The sequence below is a fragment of the Andrographis paniculata genome, unplaced genomic scaffold, assembly GCF_009805555.1.
Source record: "Andrographis paniculata isolate CXL003 unplaced genomic scaffold, ASM980555v1 Contig51END, whole genome shotgun sequence".
Taxonomy (NCBI): Eukaryota; Viridiplantae; Streptophyta; class Magnoliopsida; order Lamiales; family Acanthaceae; genus Andrographis; species Andrographis paniculata.
Genome location: NW_026137586.1, coordinates 274,647 through 293,420, shown reverse-complemented (window position 1 = coordinate 293,420; position 18,774 = coordinate 274,647). Strand labels below are relative to the sequence as shown.

At 28.6% G+C, this 18,774-nt stretch overlaps 2 protein-coding genes across 2 annotated transcripts; one reads left to right on the top strand and one right to left on the bottom strand.

The window, feature by feature from the left end:
* Window positions 1–917: 917 nt before the first annotated feature.
* LOC127253606 (aluminum-activated malate transporter 2-like) lies at window positions 918–4,520 on the top strand. The gene is made up of 6 exons (XM_051278263.1): window positions 918–1,309; window positions 1,389–1,529; window positions 2,375–2,647; window positions 2,740–2,849; window positions 2,965–3,108; window positions 3,945–4,520. The coding sequence occupies exons 1-6, from the start codon at window positions 1,066–1,068 to the stop codon at window positions 4,362–4,364; spliced, it is 1,332 nt and encodes a 443-aa protein (XP_051134220.1). The 5' UTR covers window positions 918–1,065; the 3' UTR covers window positions 4,365–4,520.
* Window positions 4,521–5,568: 1,048 nt separating this feature from the next.
* LOC127253610 (uncharacterized) lies at window positions 5,569–6,285 on the bottom strand. Its single transcript, XM_051278266.1, has 3 exons — window positions 6,143–6,285; window positions 5,991–6,046; window positions 5,569–5,913 (listed from the first exon to the last, which is right to left on the bottom strand). Exons 1-3 carry the CDS (start codon window positions 6,222–6,224, stop codon window positions 5,746–5,748), a joined length of 306 nt encoding a protein of 101 aa, XP_051134223.1. The 5' UTR covers window positions 6,225–6,285; the 3' UTR covers window positions 5,569–5,745.
* Between the last annotated feature and the right edge of the window lie 12,489 nt (window positions 6,286–18,774).

Below are 18,774 nucleotides of genomic sequence, written 5' to 3'. Positions count from 1 at the left end.
TTTGAATTAAAATACTAAACAAAGAGTTAAGGGCTTTGCCATTAGACTACACTTTCATTTTCATATTTTAATATTAAAATGAGATAAATAAAAAAAATATTACAGAAAATAATTCGGTGAGTATATTAAATAGTAATAAATTGATTATTATTTGTTAAAATAAATTGAATTTGTTCATTTTGTATATTTTGAATATGATTCTTCGTAAATATTTATAATATATTCTTTTAGTTCGCCTCTATGGATGACATTTGCTTTTTGCATTATTGTACTTCATATTAAAAATATTTTTATATTTGTATAATTTTTTTTTTACAAATGATCTTCTATTAGTATTACAAGACACTAATAAAAGTATTTTTTTAATTTTTTCTTAATTTGTACTATGGTTTAATATAATAATTAATATTAAAGATCAACACGGTGAAAAATAAAAGAGATCATTAAAGCCGGACAGAGGTAATATATTTTTATTATAAAAAACAAAAATATAATATAAAATGTAGTATTATTTTTTATTTTAGTGATACAATTTTTATATTTAATATAAAAAGTATGGTTGTTTTTGTTTAATATTTTAGTTTAATGTATATATATATTTGAAATATAAAAAACGCTAAAAAGAATATAATAATATTATTTTATTTTGAAGGATAACTTTTATAAAATAATAAAATATATATTACATGTATTGAAAATGGTGTTAAAAGAAAATATATAGCAAGAACAAAACCTATATTCATTAAAAAATTAAAAATGAACAAACCAATTGTACTAAAAGATTGGAACCGAAACCGTGTGTTTTTACGACAGCTGTTTCACAGGTGAGTCACCGCTGGAACAGGTGAATCCGTGAATGCAATAATAATAATGCCATACAACACACACACACACACCCATGTTGGTGTGTGGAGAAGATTCGTGGAACCATCAGGAAGACATACACACAACACATCCTTATAAATACATGCGTCCATCAAGCGTTCGACGAAATGCCTGAACCAAAAAACAGGCAGTTACTTTACAATTAGGGCTTTTTTTTCAAATTACAAAACTGCAATTCCAATGGCGTCGTCTCAAGAAGAAAAGGGGTGCTTCGGAAACCTAATTGGTCGAATCATTGGAACTGCAAAGGATGCCCAAAAATTAGGAAAGGAAGATCCTCGGAGAATCGTGCATTCACTGAAAGTTGGATTAGCCATATCCTTAGTTTCCTTGTTCTACTATTTCGATTTCTCCTATGAAGGCTTCGGCGTGTCTGCAATGTGGGCTGTAATGACTGTCGTTGTAGTCTTCGAGTTTTCCGTAGGTAAGTTTAACTTCTTCGTTTTCCTTACAAAACCCTTCGAATCTTCGAGTTAATTTATAATGTTTGGATCGAATTTCAGGGGCGACGCTTGGGAAAGGAATCAATCGAGCGATTGCTACGTTGCTGGGTGGAGCATTGGGCGTGGCGTTGCACAGATTGGCAAGCTTTGCAGGGGAAAAGATCGAGTGTGTAATTCTTGGGATATCTGTTTTCTTGATTGGTAATTACATTTTAACCTTAATCTTAGTAATAATTCGGTACAGTATATCCAAAATATTCAATTATATCCTATACATAGTGAATTATATATATATATATATTGTATTATATGGATGATTTGATACATCAAATTAGAAATGATAATGAGTTTGGCTAAACTCGAGACCTTGTTCACACATGACCTATTTATTTGAAGTTGAGTCCAATTATTTGTGTATTGAGTCCGATTCAGATCGGGTATTATGTATCCTTATTGGGTCTGGGTTGAATTATATTAAAAATATATTTAAGTTTAATTAATTAATTATTACAATATTTTTTTAATAATATACATAAATTAATATATATCGGATCTGGGTCAAATCTAATTTTGAGTTAAAATTTTTGGGTCTATTGGGTCCATCATCATCGAATATTATTTGAATCGAATCCGGGTATAATTGGATCTAGGTATAATCTGGGTTCAATTTAGATTTTGGATATAGTCATTCTTGTATCAAATTATTCCTATGATATCGATATATATATCAAAAGTAATTTTATAATTTTAACAAAAAAAATATATATTCCTTTTGTTGAAAATTTTAAAATAATAAATAAAAATATAGTGTTTTTTTATAGTAGAAAATGATAATATTTGTTGATGACAATCAAATGAACATAAAATTGAATAATAGATAAAATACAAATTATCAAAACAATATAGTAGTATTTTAGGTATGTATTGAAATAAAAAATGGAAATATTGAATTTTCGGTATATTTAATTTTTCTTATCGGTATGCGCGATATTCCCGCAAGCGGTATTTTTCGGTAGTTTGATTGATGGTTGTTGATTTTCTTGCAGCCTCTGTGGCGACGTATGTTCGATTCTTTCCTAAGGTGAAGGCGAGGTTCGATTACGGGCTTCTTATATTCATCCTTACATTTAGTTTGATCTCGGTTTCCGGCTACCGGGACGATGAGGTTATCGACATGGCCTATAAGAGGCTGTCCACGATCCTCATAGGCGGCGCTGCCACTGTTTTCATTTGTGTGTTCGTGTGTCCGGTCTGGGCGGGTGAGGATTTTCACAAACTAACTGCAGCCAATGTCGACAAGCTTGGGATTTTCTTGGAAGGTAATGTCAATTGTTGTAATAATTATGATCACCAAGCTGCAATATGCAATGATCGATTTGAGTAATGTATGCAAATGAATTGAATTGATTAGGTTTCGAGCGAGAGTACTTTCACGGATCAAAGAAGGGAAGTCAGGACAAGACGGCGTCTTTGTCTCAATACAAGAGTGTCCTAAACTCGAAAGGGATCGAGGACTCATTGGTGAGTTGTGGAATTTGAAATAAACATGTATTTTTAAGGGTTGTGAGAATTTTAACCATATTTTGTTCTAACTTGTTAGATTTTGAAATGTTGATTTTTTTTTTTTTTTGATTAGGTGAATTTTGCGAAATGGGAGCCTCGACATGGTAAATTTAGGTACCGACAACCTTGGAACCAATATCTCAAGGTTGGATCTCTTACAAGAGAGTGCGCGTACAAGATCGATGCGTTGAATGCCCGTCTCAACTCGTCTGTGCAGGTAAAATTCATTACATGCTTTGTCCTAACGCACACGTTATATGTAAATTTAGGATTGTATCATTGAACAAAATTAAAATTCACTTATCCATACAACAAGTTTTTCGAATTGTTACTACTTACTTTTGTCATGTTAGGATTTATAGTCTTATTTTCAACTCTAAGAGTACTGAAATTAGAGACCTATATATAAAATATAATATAAATTGAAATAAAATATAACAATATATAGAAAATCTTTGAAGATGTCTAATCGAATTATCTAGCACCAAATCAATGTTGTACTTGATGAAAATTGTGTCCTAAATGTGAATAATTATAACAAAATATAGAAAATCTCTTAAGATGTTGAATTCAATTATTTACTAAAATCGTGTCCTAACATATGTAGCACTAAATTGATCTTGAACGTATTAAATGTGTCATAACATAAGTAGTCGAATCGAATTATTTCGCACCAAATCAATCTTGTACTTAACATAAGTAGTCAAAATGAATTATTTAGCACCAAATCGACCAAATCGATGTTGTACTTACTAAACTTGTGTCCTAATTCTGAATAGTTATAACAAAATATAGAAAATCTCTTAAGATGTTGAATCCAATTATTTACTAAACTCGTGTCCTAACATAAGTAGTCGAATCGAATTATTAGCACCAAATCGATCTTGTACTTACTTACTAAATGTGTCCTAACATTAGTAGTCGAATCGAATTATTTAGCTCTAGATCGACCTTGTACTTACTAAACTCATATCCTAACATAAGTAGTCAAATCGAATTATTTAGGACCAAATTGACATTGTACTTACTAAATTCATGTCCTAACATAAGCAGGCGCCAATGGAAGCGCGCGCAAGAATTCAAGAACTATGTTCAAAAATGTGCTCAGAGTGCAGCCTCGCCCTTCGGGAGCTCGCAACGGCGATCAACACAATGACAAGGCCATCGACAGTCGACTCCCACGTTGTCAACGCCAAGACCGCGGCCCAAAAACTCAAATCCTGTCTGAAAACCAAAAGCAGCCTCTGGCCCGACATGGATCTCCTCGACGTAATCCCGTTGCTCACGGACGCGTCTCTGCTGATCGACATCGTGTCATGCACCGTCAAGATAACGGACTCCGTCCACGAGCTTTCGTCGAAGTCGAAATTCAAGGCCCCGCCGGAGAATAAAATGGCGAAACAAACGAGCCGTGAAAGAGCAGCGAGAAGTACGAGCATAGGGTCACATAGTTTTACCATTACAGTCGAGTAATTTTACTTTTACGTGACCTAACGTTGTTTGTTACCATACCGTAGGTCACTTGGTAGTGTACGGACAATTTTCAGGGCCTTTGGCTGTCCGTACGAACGGAAAACGTATTTGTTATGTGTATGTATATTATTAGAAAATAAATAAGGTTATATCCAACTGAGTGTTTTTTCAATCGTACCAAATAATTTTTTAAATTTAAAATTTGGAAAATTATCCACATATAATTAAGCATAAATTTCTATTATATTTTAAATATTTCATGGCGTTCATTTATATTTTTATTATTTTCTTATAAAAGAATATATTTTCAAAAGTCATATTTATTTTTATTATATTTAATATTAAAAATATTTTATATTTATATAATTTTTTTTTGTACAAATATTTATTATATCTTTCTAATACTATTATAAGACAATGAAAGTATTTTTGTAATTTTTTTTAATTTGTAGTATGTTTTGATATAATAAATAATATTCAAATATCAATACGAAAAAAAAGTAAATGAGACAGCCGGACGAAAGATAGTATATAAAAAGAAATTTTATGCCACGTTGTTTCAAAATATAAGGATGCTATACAATTTTTAAAATACAACGAATTTACGTTGAGTTTTAAAATTAATTCAAAATTAAAAGAGAATTATGGACAATTTTATCTTAAAATTTTACTCTTCAAATAAATCCAAACGCAACAATCAAATCCATAAGCAAACAAACCCATACGTGTTATTTGAGATTTAAAGATTGATGAATGAGATCATTGCTTGCTGAAAAAACAAAGGGTGTGTTTGTTTTGTAAAAATGTACTATAATTTTATTTTAAAAATATATTAGTACTACTAATTTAAATGTAAATTTAAAATAATATCTAAAGCATCATATTTAAATTCTTTAGGTTCGTTCATCACTTACACAATATAGTTGAACATGCTGAGGGAAAGTTACCTGGCCCAAGCCCATTAATCTTTATGATTTTGGGATTTTCCTTTTTTATTTAAAGTAAAAAAGTTACTACTGTATACCAATGTTAAAAAATTATGAAATTGTATAATCAAGTATTCAAATATTTTCTTTTTTCGACAAATGTTTATTTATTTTTGTTCGTTCTTGATAATTGATTTCAATTCGTGTATATATCCAAATTAGCGTATAGCAACATTATGTACACATACAAAAATATTAATTTGTTTGTAACACCCGTTAGTTATATGTTCAATTCACCACCACAACATTACAAACAAAATTAAACACAAATATATATATATATATATATTAAGTACGAGGATTAATATATATGCATTGCATATATAGATACACATAGATACGGATATATAATAGGGTAGGGGTAGTGTAGGGTAGGGTAGGGTTTTGATTATGGACTATGGAGTGGTGGGCTTGTGGGGGTCCTGACCGTTATGGTGCAAAGGGTCGGGACCCGCCGGGACCCTCCGGAGCTCCCAATCCTCTTGCTGCTGATCTTTTGCCCTAATAGTCATCTTCTTCTTGTTCTTCCCAAAATCACCAATCACCATTTTCTCCAATAATAACTGCACCCACAAAATCAAAATCAAAATCAAAATAAATAAATAAATAAATAAATAATACAAATATAATTAACAAAAACCTTTCTGTGAAGAGTACTTTCCATTATTGAAGCTTCCTTCTTTCTGCAACCGCATTCTGCCAAATCATAGTCATAAAACCCTAACATTTCAATACTTACAATTTCATATATATATATAGAGAGAGAGAGAGAAATAGAGAGAGAGAGGTAACCAGAAGCAGCAGCAGAAATGGAAATAACTGAGAGGAGGAGGAGGATGGGGAGCAGGAATGGTACAGCAGCAGGTTTCGCCATTGATGTATGAAGGTATTATGCTCTGCAAGTTTAAAGCTGTGTATAATTATTAACAGTAGCATTTGTGGACACCCAATTTATAGACGACGATGGCATTGAATTGAATACATAGATTCGATATGATTGGATTGGATGAGATGGGAATTTATCAATTCATTTTTTATGATTGCCTGTCGTCATCGCAGTGCAGCCATTTTTCTCGAATCCATATATATATTAATAAATAGTAAAAATAATTTTGATCTCATTAATTAATTTTGATATATGATGTTTTCAATTACCATCATATCTTATCATTTCAGGGAGTGGGATCGATGCTCAATTATTTATATATATATATATGGTTTTTATTTTTAAATAATACTCTCTTCCCTTCCATTTCAACTTATTTGTCTATTAATTAGTATATAATTAATAAATATATTAGTAAAAAAATAATTTAATTAAAAATAAACTATAAACTATAATTAAAATATATAATAAAAAAATATATATTAATAAAATTAAATAACTAAATAGTTTCACTATTGTTTTATTTTAAAAATTAGGATAGCATCAGGCGGCGCAGTGTCTGAGACTGAGACGGATAAGACGAGGACTGTGACTGATGTCATGAGGTGACGTCATCACTCAAATAGTCCCAAATCTCTCTTGTGTATATCTATCTTTCTATCTGCACTGCACCTCTGTTATTACAATTAATTGATCAATAATAGTAATGGTAATAAAAGGTTACGTAAGGTACCAAATTGAGATCTAGGAAGATTCCCCTTTTACAAACCCTGTTATCATTATTTATACAGAAAGAAAAGTTGATATTATTAGTTATATGGAATATAAATTAAATAAAGCCTCGAGAGTGTATTATCAGTATTATACGTCCAGTTGTGTTCCGTTACACTGTTACACACACATATAAATATATTTATTAAATTAAATTATGGATAAGTATGTATATAGGGAGGGATTTATTGACGGGAGATATGGGGGCAGTACACCTGAGGATTTGTCCAACACTGGTAATGCAACAAAGGATGCTGATGAAGACGTGAGGTGACGTGACGCAATCATCACTTATGATTAATTATTCTCTATGCCTTCCACCTGCATTTCCATTTCCATTTCAATACACACTATATCAGGTAATACTCCTACTAATATTTATTTATATCAAATTATTTTTAATGAAGCTAAATACTTATATATATTTACAAAACAATGCCTCTAATATTTAACTTTGTATTGTTTCTCAACATTTACATCTAAACTAAGCTTATGGAGGAGTATTATTTAATCAAAGCAAAACACAATACTTAAAAATTATTTGTTATTGACAAACGACAATGACTTTTGCTTTTTAGAAACAATTAATACCCATGATGTGATCCTTTTCTCAACTTCATTTTCTTTCCATCCTAATTAATTAAAATCCACACACACACACACACACACACACATATATATATATATATATTATTTCTCTATTTATTTATTATCAATTTTTTAGAGAGTTCTTCAAATTCAATAGTATTGGGTATCAGTTTTTGTTGCGATTAGCAAGATGTTACAAATACTATTTGATTCAACATCCTCGTGGCTCTTAATTATCTCTACATATTCTGTACATGAAATTTTCTTTCATTTTATTCTTAGGACAATGCCGAAATACTGGCGAGAGAGGTGGAATGACAAAATTGCCCTTGTGGATATATATTTGGTATGATGATTTCAAGCAAAGAACCAAAATAAAAATAAATAAAATACTCATAAAAATAAAGTTTCGATAGAGGTATCTAGCTATAGCATTATCTTAGAGATTTTTATTTACTGTATATTTCTTAAACAATTTTGTTTTTTTTTTCTTTAACTTTACTATTTAAATTCTGTATTTTTTTAAATATATATAATTTTTATAAAATATTATATAAAATATTATTTTAATATCAAATGAAATGCAGATGAATATTTTCGAATCTTAATCAATTCATTTGTTAAAGTACTTCTAGATTTTATTTATTTAATTTTGCATTATCTTAGAGAGTGAGAGAGATTGATGATTTAATGGTTGAAATGAAAGAGTGTCAGAAAAAAAACCCCACATTTACAGCTACCATCTTCTGCAATGTAAGTAATTAAACTCAACCTGACGGACGTGACACTCACAAGTCAACCAGGTGATTTGTACATCTTACTTTTATTTTATATACTACTCTCTCACAAATCTATATATTCATTTATTTTTTTCATAAAATTTTAAAAATATTAATATTATATTAAAAATAAATTAAAAATAAATATAAAAAAATTAAATTAATTCTATTGGTATTGTATGATATATAAAAATAATGACATTTGTGTAATATATTGTAAATTGGAAGGGTATTTGTAATGTTAGTTAGGCAGTACAATTACTAAAAAAAAAAAGAAATAGATATTTTGTTATTAGACGGACCAAAATAAAAAAATGGATAGATTGTTAAAGGACGGAGGGAGTACTTTCGTCCGGGTCTAAGAGTTTCATTTACTTTTTATATGTTGATATTTGAATATTAATTATTATATCAAAATATAGTACAAAGTTAAAAAAAATATATAAAAATACTTCTATTAGTGTCTTATAATACTAATAGAATGACATTTGTACAAAAAATTGTATAAATATAAAAATATTTTTAATATTAAGTACAATAACGCAAAGTATAAATGTGACTATTAGAGGCGGACGGAGAGAGTATCTATTTTTCCATTAAACTTACTTTAATATCTCTGCCAATTAATTTGTCTATTCTTTATATATTTATCCGTCTCACATATTTTGTTTCATTATTATTTGGAAATATAATTATACACTTTAATAAGATTTTAAACTTCATAATTTATAATTATTTTATTTTAATTAAAGTATTTAGTCATGTTAATTTATAAATATTTGTATTTAATTATAATTATTTTCACTAATATACTTTTTAATTACTTAGTAATTATAAAATACCTAAAACTCTATACTTAAACTAAATGAGATAAATTAGCTTGGAGAGATGAATATTGTTTATTATTAAGGGTGTGTTTGTTTTGGGGTTTGGATTTTGAGTTAGGATTTGAATAGTAAAAATTTTGAATTTGAATAGTTGTATAATGTGATATAAATAAGTATTGATGTGATGTTTTGAATGTAAATTGATTTTTAGTATAATATAAAAAATAAAAAATAGGTGTTTGATTCGATGTTTTTTGAGGAAAAAAATTGGATGAATAGTATAAATCCAATTCAATCTCCCAAACAAACACACCCTTAATAAATTATTCAATTTTTTTATTTTAATCCGTTTGGTAATAAAATCTTTATTTATTTATTAATAACCATACTATCTATATAATATTAAAGATACATATATAATTTACAATATAATATACAAATATTATTATTTTGTACTAATATAATACTAATAGCGAAAAATATTTTAAACTTATCAAAACAATTGAAAACAAAAAACGTGTATTTCTTTACATTTCAAACTTCAATTTTTTACTACTTGAGCTATACGGTTTTTTTTATTTACAAAAAATTCCATTATATATTATTTAATACAAAACCTAAATAAAATTTTTTCAAAACCCATAAAAAAAAAAAAGCACATTAGTGTTATTTGTTTAAATTTATTTGTTGAATGAAAAAATAATTCTACATATAATGTCTTTTTTTTAAAAATAGTTATTATAAGATATTCATTAAAATTATATATTATTATAAATTGCATAGGGGACAAATAAAAGTAATAAGAAATAAAAATTTTGTTTCACATATTTTTTTATAAATATATTTTATTATATTATATTCAATTAATAATATTCAATAAAAATATATAATATTATATTATCAACACGAATTTTTTATATTTTATGTTTAAAATATTAATCAAGTAAAAATTTTGTTATTAGCATATTGAAGAAACCTATGGTTTGTTCTATCTAAAATATTCTTTTAGTGCTACAATATCCTTTCATAAATATTAAGAAAGTATAAGATATATTTTAATATAATATATAAAAAATATACTCTACTCAGTCATAAAAAATTAATAATTTAATAAAAATTACTATTCCTTCTTTATATTACGGTAGTTCGTATAAGAAATTTGTTCATCTAAAAATACAAAACTAATACACCCAACTAGTTTGGAACCGTTTTTCTTTTTTTTTTTTCTTTATATTTTTTCAAACAAAAAACTTTTTTATTCACATTTTATAAAATTTGAGTAGTTTGTTATCATTCAAATTTTAAATTATAAAGATATTAGCTATTTAAAATTGCATAAGTACAATGAAAAATATATTTATTGAAATTTTTAGATAAGGAAATAAAAGCTCCCGTTAGAAAGATTCTTTTTTTCTTTATTTCTTTCTTTCTTCCTTTTTTTTTTTTTTTTTTTTTTTTCACGTTGTTTCTTTTATAAAACTTTTTCAATACATTTTGTTTTCAAAAAATATAATATACTATACTATACACATTCATTACTTTTATACTTCATCTGTCCCGATGTAGTAAATTAAAAAATAATACTCTTTCCGTTCAATTTCTATTTGCACAGTTTTTTAGGTGATTTTTTTTATTATGAATCGACAAATTTGCCCTTAATTGTATAGTAGAGTTTAAAAGTAATAAATGAATGAAGGGTAAAAATGTAAAATTTGTATTTAAAAAAGAAAATAGGACAATAATTGTTGAGCGTCCCAAATAAAAAAGTAGGACATTAGTTTGTGGACGAAGAGAATAGTATTTTATAAGTTAGTAGAAGTATGTAACTCACATTAAAAAAAAAAAACAATTCCTATTATTATTTTTATTTTTTATTTTTTTTAAAGTTACTATTGAATAGTGATGGATAGTGTTAAAAATTCAAAAGTGTATTTATATAGAGTCCCAATAATTAAAAAACAAAATTGTTAAATAATATATATTTAAAAATATATAAATTACTTAAATTTTAGGTCCATTATAATTGAAAAAGGAATATGATAGCTAATTGGTTGGTGTGAGTTGAAGACTGATTAAAGACAATGAATTAATATTGAGTTGATAACAATAAAATATAACTAAATAGTAATGTGAATGAGTTAGATAATGAAAACTTGATAAATAATTTAAAAAGAAAATAATTTTTTTTTTTTTAAATTATTGTTGAATTTGGGCCCAAAAAATAGGACCATTTAAGGCTTAAACCCAATCTTGGGGTTTAATCCATGTTTATATTAGAATAAATTAATAAATGAAATAAATTATATAATATAATAATAATAACATATGAAGTTTTTGTAATATATATGTTTATATATATATATATATATTCAACATAAAATCCAAACAAATGCAAAAGTCCAATATTATCCTTTAAAAAAGCAAAGTAAAATAACTTTTTAAAAAAATAATACTCCCTCCCTCCCATGTAATATGGTTGTATTACTGTAAATACGGAAATTTAGGTAAAATATAATTAGTAAGTAATTAAGAAGTGTAATTATTATTTAGTAAAACTAATTATAGATTAAGATTAAAATAAGTAAATAGTTTAATTAAAATTAAAAAAATTATAAAATTTAAAATTTAAAATGCGATTAAAGTGTATAATTATATTTCCAAAAAATAGAAAGGACAAATTAGATGGGACTGACAAATTATGGGGGACGAATGAAAATAAAAAATATAAAATAGAAACAAATTATATGGGAATGTGGGAATATAAATAAATATATCCAATTTTAATTTTCTTACGAAAACCCAAATAAACTTTAATTTATAATTAAGAGTCACATCTATAAAAATATAGGCTTTGTTTACACTATACTCATTTGTCAGTATTCATTATTTTTAGAAATCTCCAAAAACCCAAAATTTGATCATCCACAATTTAAGATAAAGATTATCCAAAATTAAATAATAATACCCATAGATTGACCCAAAACCTACAACAAGAAACCCTAATTCCAAAATCACTTATAAAAACCCTAATTTTTTCCTCCGAACTTAACACATCATCATCTTCTTCATCTTTGTTTTTGCAGTTCCGACAATGAAAAACGATGACATCGAGGGCCCGATGCTTCCGGAAAGCACCGTCGTCTTTGCAGTTCCGACGATGAAAAACAACGACATCGAGGCCGCGATGCTTCCGGAAAGCACCGTCGACAGTCCGGCGCCGAGCAATCCCACCACGTGGAAAGATGTAGTAAAAGACGGCTGCGTTCTGACTGCCTTTGCTTTATCCGTGACATTTTTAATCTACTGGTTCAACGGTCCCGGACACATTCCACAAAACGTTGTCGTTTCATATTTCGACGTCAACGTTTCGTCGCCAAACCCTAACCCTAATTCGAACCCAATTTGGGAATCGAACCTCTCCATAGCCCACGGGGACCTCAACCTCTCCTACGACGGCCGCGCCATCCTCTACTTTAGGGACGGGTTCGTCTCCACCGCACACGTGGCGTCCCCATCGTCCATCTATGTATTGGACGGTCAGAATGCACTCCACGTGGCTGCGAATTTCACCGTTGATGATGATCGCGCCCGAAGCCGTGAGATGGAATTCGATCTTTTCATCGAGGCGGATGCTAAGGAGAGACAGTACGGTCAAGGATCATCGTATATAGAGCTAAAATCGTATGTAATGATCGATTGCAGGTCTCTTCGGGTTGAGTTTTCGGAGAATCCTCGGACCGGGAAGTTGTCGTCGATGGGACATGGGTGTATGGTTAAGAAGTGTGCTTCAAGAAAAGATGCAATGGATGGCAACAATAACAAGTGTAGGTTTCTTTCTGATTTTACTTATTTTTGGGATTTAGGTTTTTTTTGGGATCAATTTTATTAGTTAGGGTCATCAATCATAATCTTTTGATTCGAGTATGTTAATGTTTTTTTGGGTTTTGTTCTTCTTTATTTTGTTGAGGATTTTTGTTTTGAATTTGATTTTGATTTTTAATTTTGAATGGAATGATTTGTTTGGTGTATTATAAATATGTGTCATGTTATATTTTAGCGTTAGAATTAAATATTAAGTATAATATAATAAATTGAATTAGGGTTTGTTTGAATAGGTTTTGGAATTTGCTTAATACAGCAATAATTCGACTATAAGGATAAAGTATAAATTTAATTTGAAAAGTATTTTGTTTGTTGTACTGAGATTTAATCCTTTGTTATCTTGCACTTTTTTAGCATTCAATAATTTTATTATTATTATTATTATTATTATTATTATTGTGATGGATCCGTTTGGACAATTGAGTTTTGAATTGTAACTATAATGGTTTAATGTGCTATAAATATATTTTAAATATAAATTTATCTTTTAGATAATATAAAAAATACTTGATAATACTTTGAGAAAAAAATTTAATAAACAATATAAAATTTCAAATATACTCATGTAAATATGTTGATTTTTCCTGTTTGGATAACTTATTATATATATAGTCACCGATTAATAAATATTTGTTTAATTGTAGTTTAAATTGATTTGAATTTTTATTTAAGTAATATTTTGATGTTATATTTTATGAAAAAATAGTTAATTTGGATTTATCTACGTTAGATTCGGTCGGGTTTACATACATGATACGTAATTATATTTCATATACAACTTTCAATGTAGATATGTTACATAGTTAATGATAAAAGATGGTATACACATATCATGTCACCGAAAAAGATTATACACTTTAATTATATTTTAAATTTTATAGCTTATATTTTTTTTATTTTATTTATACTAATAAATTATTTTAATTTTATTTTATAATTACTTTACTAATCTTATTATTTATTATTTACTAATACTCTTGCTAAATTCCTATATCTACCGTATAAATAAGACTTTAGAGGCAAACGAAACCGAGATAGTATAATCTATTTAAATTGTGGATGCAATGCACGGGCCAAATACAGGTATAATATAAATAAATAAATATTTAATTTGATATTTTTAAAGAAAAAAAAGTTAATACTAAAAAAATCTATCAAACCCCTACAACAAACACCACCTTTGATGCAAAGAGATTTTCACTTAACTTTTAAATACTCATTATAATTAAATAATAATAATAATAATAATAATAATAATAATAATAATAATACTTTTGTAATAAACATGTATATATATTACACAAAATTCAGATAACTCCAAGAATATCGTCTAAAAAAAAAGCATGGAATTATTATTATTTTTTTCAAATATAAATAAAAAAAGCCAATAATTTTCTTTCGTTCAACCTCAATTACAGATAAAACTTATCCAGGACAATAAGATCACTTAGAATTCCACATATTGACCCAAAACCTACAACAATAATATCTTTTCCAAATCCCAATTAAACAAACCCTAATTCCAAAATCACTTATAAAAACCCTAATTTTTTTCCTCCAAACTCAACGCAACATCTTCTTCTTCATCTTCGTCTTCGCAGTTCCAACAATGAAAAACGACGACGTCGAGGCCCCGATGCTTCCAAAAAGCAATGGCATCCGGAAGCCCACCTCGTCCGACTATGCAATAGTCCGACGCGTTCTTCTGGTTACCCTAGCCTTCTGCATCTCATTGTCAATCTACGCGTTCTTCAACCCCATACCCCCTCCAGTAAACGCCGTTGTTTCATCTTTCGACGTCAGCGTTTCGTCGCCAAACCCTAACCCTAACCCTAATTCGAACCCAATTTGGGAATCGAAAATCTCCATAGCCAAGGCTGACTTCAACATCTCCTACGACGGCAACGCCAAGCTCTACTTTAGGGACGGATTCATCTCCACCGCACACGTGGCGTCCCCATCGTCCGTCTATGTATTGGACGGTCAGAATGCACTCCACGTGGCGGCGAATTTCACCGTTGATGATGTGCGTGCCCGTAGCCGGAATATGGAAGTCGATCTTCTCATCGAGGCGGATGGTATGGAGAGACGGTACGGTCGAGGATCCTCGTCTTTAGAGCGAAGATTCTTTGTAGTGATCAATTGCAGGTTTATTCGGATCGAGTTTTCGGACAATCATCGGGTCGGGAAATTGTCGACGCTCGGCAACCGGTGTCGGATCATCAAGTGTGCTTCGATAAGAGATGCGATGAAGGGCAACAAAAATAAGTGTGAACTTCTTGCTGGTTCTACTTCTTCTAGGGGAATTTTAGGTATTTAGGTTTTTCTTTTTTTTTTTTGATCAATTTAGTTAGGGGGTTCATGGATCATAATCTTTTGATTCGAGTATGTTGATGGTTTGTTTGTTTGTTTTTTTTTTTTTTTTTTTAATTTGGTTTTGAATAATGAATTTTGAATTGAACTATTTGTTTGATATAATATATAAATGTGTGTTATGTGATATTTTAACGAAGTATCTAAAATATATAATAGTTTAATGAAGTATAAAACTTAAATTTAAGCCTAATATAATAAATTAAAATTAGAGTTTGTTTGGATAAGTTTTAAAATTTACATAATATAGCAATATATAATCTATTATTTTCATCTTCTTTTTTGGTTTTGTGATGGATCCACCTTTATAGTATGTTTGTTTAGAGGATTGAATTTTGGGTTTGACTTTTTAATTCTAATGATAGTGTAACCGTGCTATAAATATATTTTAAATATAAACTTAAGATTTTTTTTTCAATATTTCTGTTCTTTCCCAGCCCACATTGTCTTTTGTCCATTCATTTCATATTATGAAAATAATTACGCATCTTAATTTAATTTTAAAATTCTTAATTTATAATTATTTTAATTTTAATTAGATTATTTAGTTATTTTAATTCATAATTATTTATATTATAGAAGAATTACTTTCGCTAATACATTATTAATTATATACTAATTATACATATTCTAAATTTCCAGGACTAATGCTAGGTGATATGGAGAAAATAATAATAATAATAATTTGTAATATACATGTATGTACATATATATATATATTACACAAAATCTAGACAACTACACAGTCCAAGATTATCCTTTAAAAGAGCATAACAAAAGAATGTTTTTATTTTTTTAAAGAAAACACAATATAAATAAAAAGAGCCAATTTAATTTTCTCAATTTGTTTATTTTTTATTTTTAAAAAAGGCAATATAAATAGAAAGAGCCAATTTAATTTTCTCAAAAAAATTCAGATAGATTCAAATTATAATCAAGTTATATCTATAACATATAGTTTCAATATCCAAAACAATAATACCCCTAGAAATCCTAAAAACTACAACAATAATATCTTTCTAGCTATAATCCCAATTAAACAAACCCTAATTCCAAAATCACTAATAAAAACCCAATTTTTTCCTCCAAACTTAACAACAATCTTCTTCTCCCTCGTCCTCGCCTTTCCGACGATGAAAAACGATGACATCGAGGCCCCGATGCTTCCGGAAAGCACCGCCAGCTCAGTGCTGAACCGTCCCACAGGCAAGTGCGAATTTGCATTATACGTAGGCGGCCTTCTGATTGCCCTAACCTGCCTCACGACATTTATACGCTACTTATACAGCATCCCCGTACCAATTCCTGTAAACGCCGTCGTTTCATCCTTCAACGTTACCGTTTCGTCGCAAAACCCTAACCCTAATTCGAACCCAATTTGGGAATCGAACATCTCCATAACCTACGGTGATTTCAACATCTCCTACGACGGCCACGCCAAGCTCTACTTTAGGGACGGATTCATCTCCACCACAAACGTGGTGTCCCCATCGTCCATCTATGTATTGAACGGTCAGAATGCACTCTACGTGGCGGCGAATTTCACGGTTGATGATGACAATGCACTAAACCGTGAGGTGGCATTTGATCTTTCGATCGAGGTTGATGCTAAGGAGAGACGGTATAGTCGAAGATCGTCATATGTAGAACTAACATCGTTTGTAATGATCGATTGCAATGATCTTTGGATCGAGTTCTCGGAGAATCCTCGGACGGGGAAGTTGTCTTCATTCGGCGACGGGTGTCGGATCGAGAAGTGTGCTTCAAGAAGAGATGCGATGGTGGCAAACAAGAATAAGTGTGTGCTTCTTTCTGATTTTATTGGTTTTTGGGGTTTTTAGGGTTTTCTTTTTTTTTGGATCAATTTAGTTAGGGTTATCTATCAAAACCTTTTGATTCTAAGTATGTTAATGTTTTTTTGGGTTTTTTCTTTTTTTTTTGTTATTGACGATTTTTGTTTTGATTTTGATTTTGATAGATAATTTTGAATTGAATTATTTGTTTGGTATGTTACAAATATGTGTTATGTGATATTTTAACATTGAAATTAAATTTAAGTGTAATATAAATAAATTGAATTAGGGCTTGTTTCAATAAGTTGTAAAGTTTGCATAATGTAGCAATAATTCGGCTATAAGGATAAAGTATAAATTTAATTCGAAAATTATTCTTTTTGTTGTATTGAGATTCAATCCCTTATTATCCTGCACTTTTATAGCATACTTACATTATTCATTCAATAATTTAGTAATAATCCAACCCTCAGGCGAGGAATGTCTCACATCTTATATTTATAAATGTTTGACAAGTGCAAAATTAAGTTAAGGGGAGGGGGTGGAGTTGTGTATTAGGTTTCCATCTTTTATGCTATATTTGGATTTTAAATCATTTAAATTGTTATTTGTTGATGTTATGTTGAAATTGGTAGTTTACAACTTTTTTTATTATAATATAATAGATTTAAATAGATTTTGTTTGTGTAAGTTTTGGAATTTGCATATATAGCTATAATTCGGCTAGAAGGATAAATTATAAATTTAATTTTGAAAAGTATTATATTTGTTGTATTGATATTTAATCTCTTGTTATCCTACACTTTCTGTAACATACAATTACATTATTCATTCAATAATCCATTATTTTTTTGTTCTTGATTTTGTGTACAGGTAAAAGTAGTGTACTCTTATTTTGTAAAGAAAAAGTGTGGAATTTAATAAAATAATTATTTTGTAGTCGGACGTTCCAAAATATAAATATGTATATTTTTTAGATAGGCGGATGGAGTATAAATATATTTTAAAAATAAAATTAATATTTAATATAATATAAAAAAAATAAAAATTGAAGAGTATAAAAATTTTAAAATCTCCCAACAAACACATCTGTGAAGCTTTTCAAATATATTTTTGTACATATATTTTTTAAAATTTTGATAGTGTTTTTAATTTAAACACAAGACACAAGCGAACAATTGATAAGAATGATAATTGATTTTTTCAATTAGTACACCAGAATTTTATTCATATTTTTTGCTCACAATTATTGCCCCCGTTATGCTAACAAATTTCACTTGCAATTAATTAATTACACTAGTTAATATTCATTTACTGAAAGTGCAATTTAAATTACTTATAATATTCATCCCTATCACAATAACAAATCAAAAAATAAAATAAAATGGACACTACTTTTTACACTTCCCAAACTCCAAAGCTGTACTCAATAAGTTTGCAGGCCCACAATCCCTGATCAACCACCACCGTCGATTCAGTTAAAGTCAAAAAACATTCAACGGCTTAGATCAACCCATTTTAAAAG

Coding starts and splice junctions, on each gene's coding strand:
- LOC127253610 (XM_051278266.1), bottom strand. CDS start 6,224: ATGGCGAAACCTGCTGCTGTACCATTCCTGCTCCCCATCCTCCTCCTC. Junction 6,047..6,142: donor CATTTCTGCTGCTGCTTCTG/GTTACCTCTCTC, acceptor ATGATTTGGCAG/AATGCGGTTGCAGAAAGAAG. Junction 5,914..5,990: donor AAAGTACTCTTCACAGAAAG/GTTTTTGTTAAT, acceptor TTGTGGGTGCAG/TTATTATTGGAGAAAATGGT.
- LOC127253606 (XM_051278263.1), top strand. CDS start 1,066: ATGGCGTCGTCTCAAGAAGAAAAGGGGTGCTTCGGAAACCTAATTGGT. Junction 1,310..1,388: donor AGTCTTCGAGTTTTCCGTAG/GTAAGTTTAACT, acceptor ATCGAATTTCAG/GGGCGACGCTTGGGAAAGGA. Junction 3,109..3,944: donor GTCTCAACTCGTCTGTGCAG/GTAAAATTCATT, acceptor TAACATAAGCAG/GCGCCAATGGAAGCGCGCGC.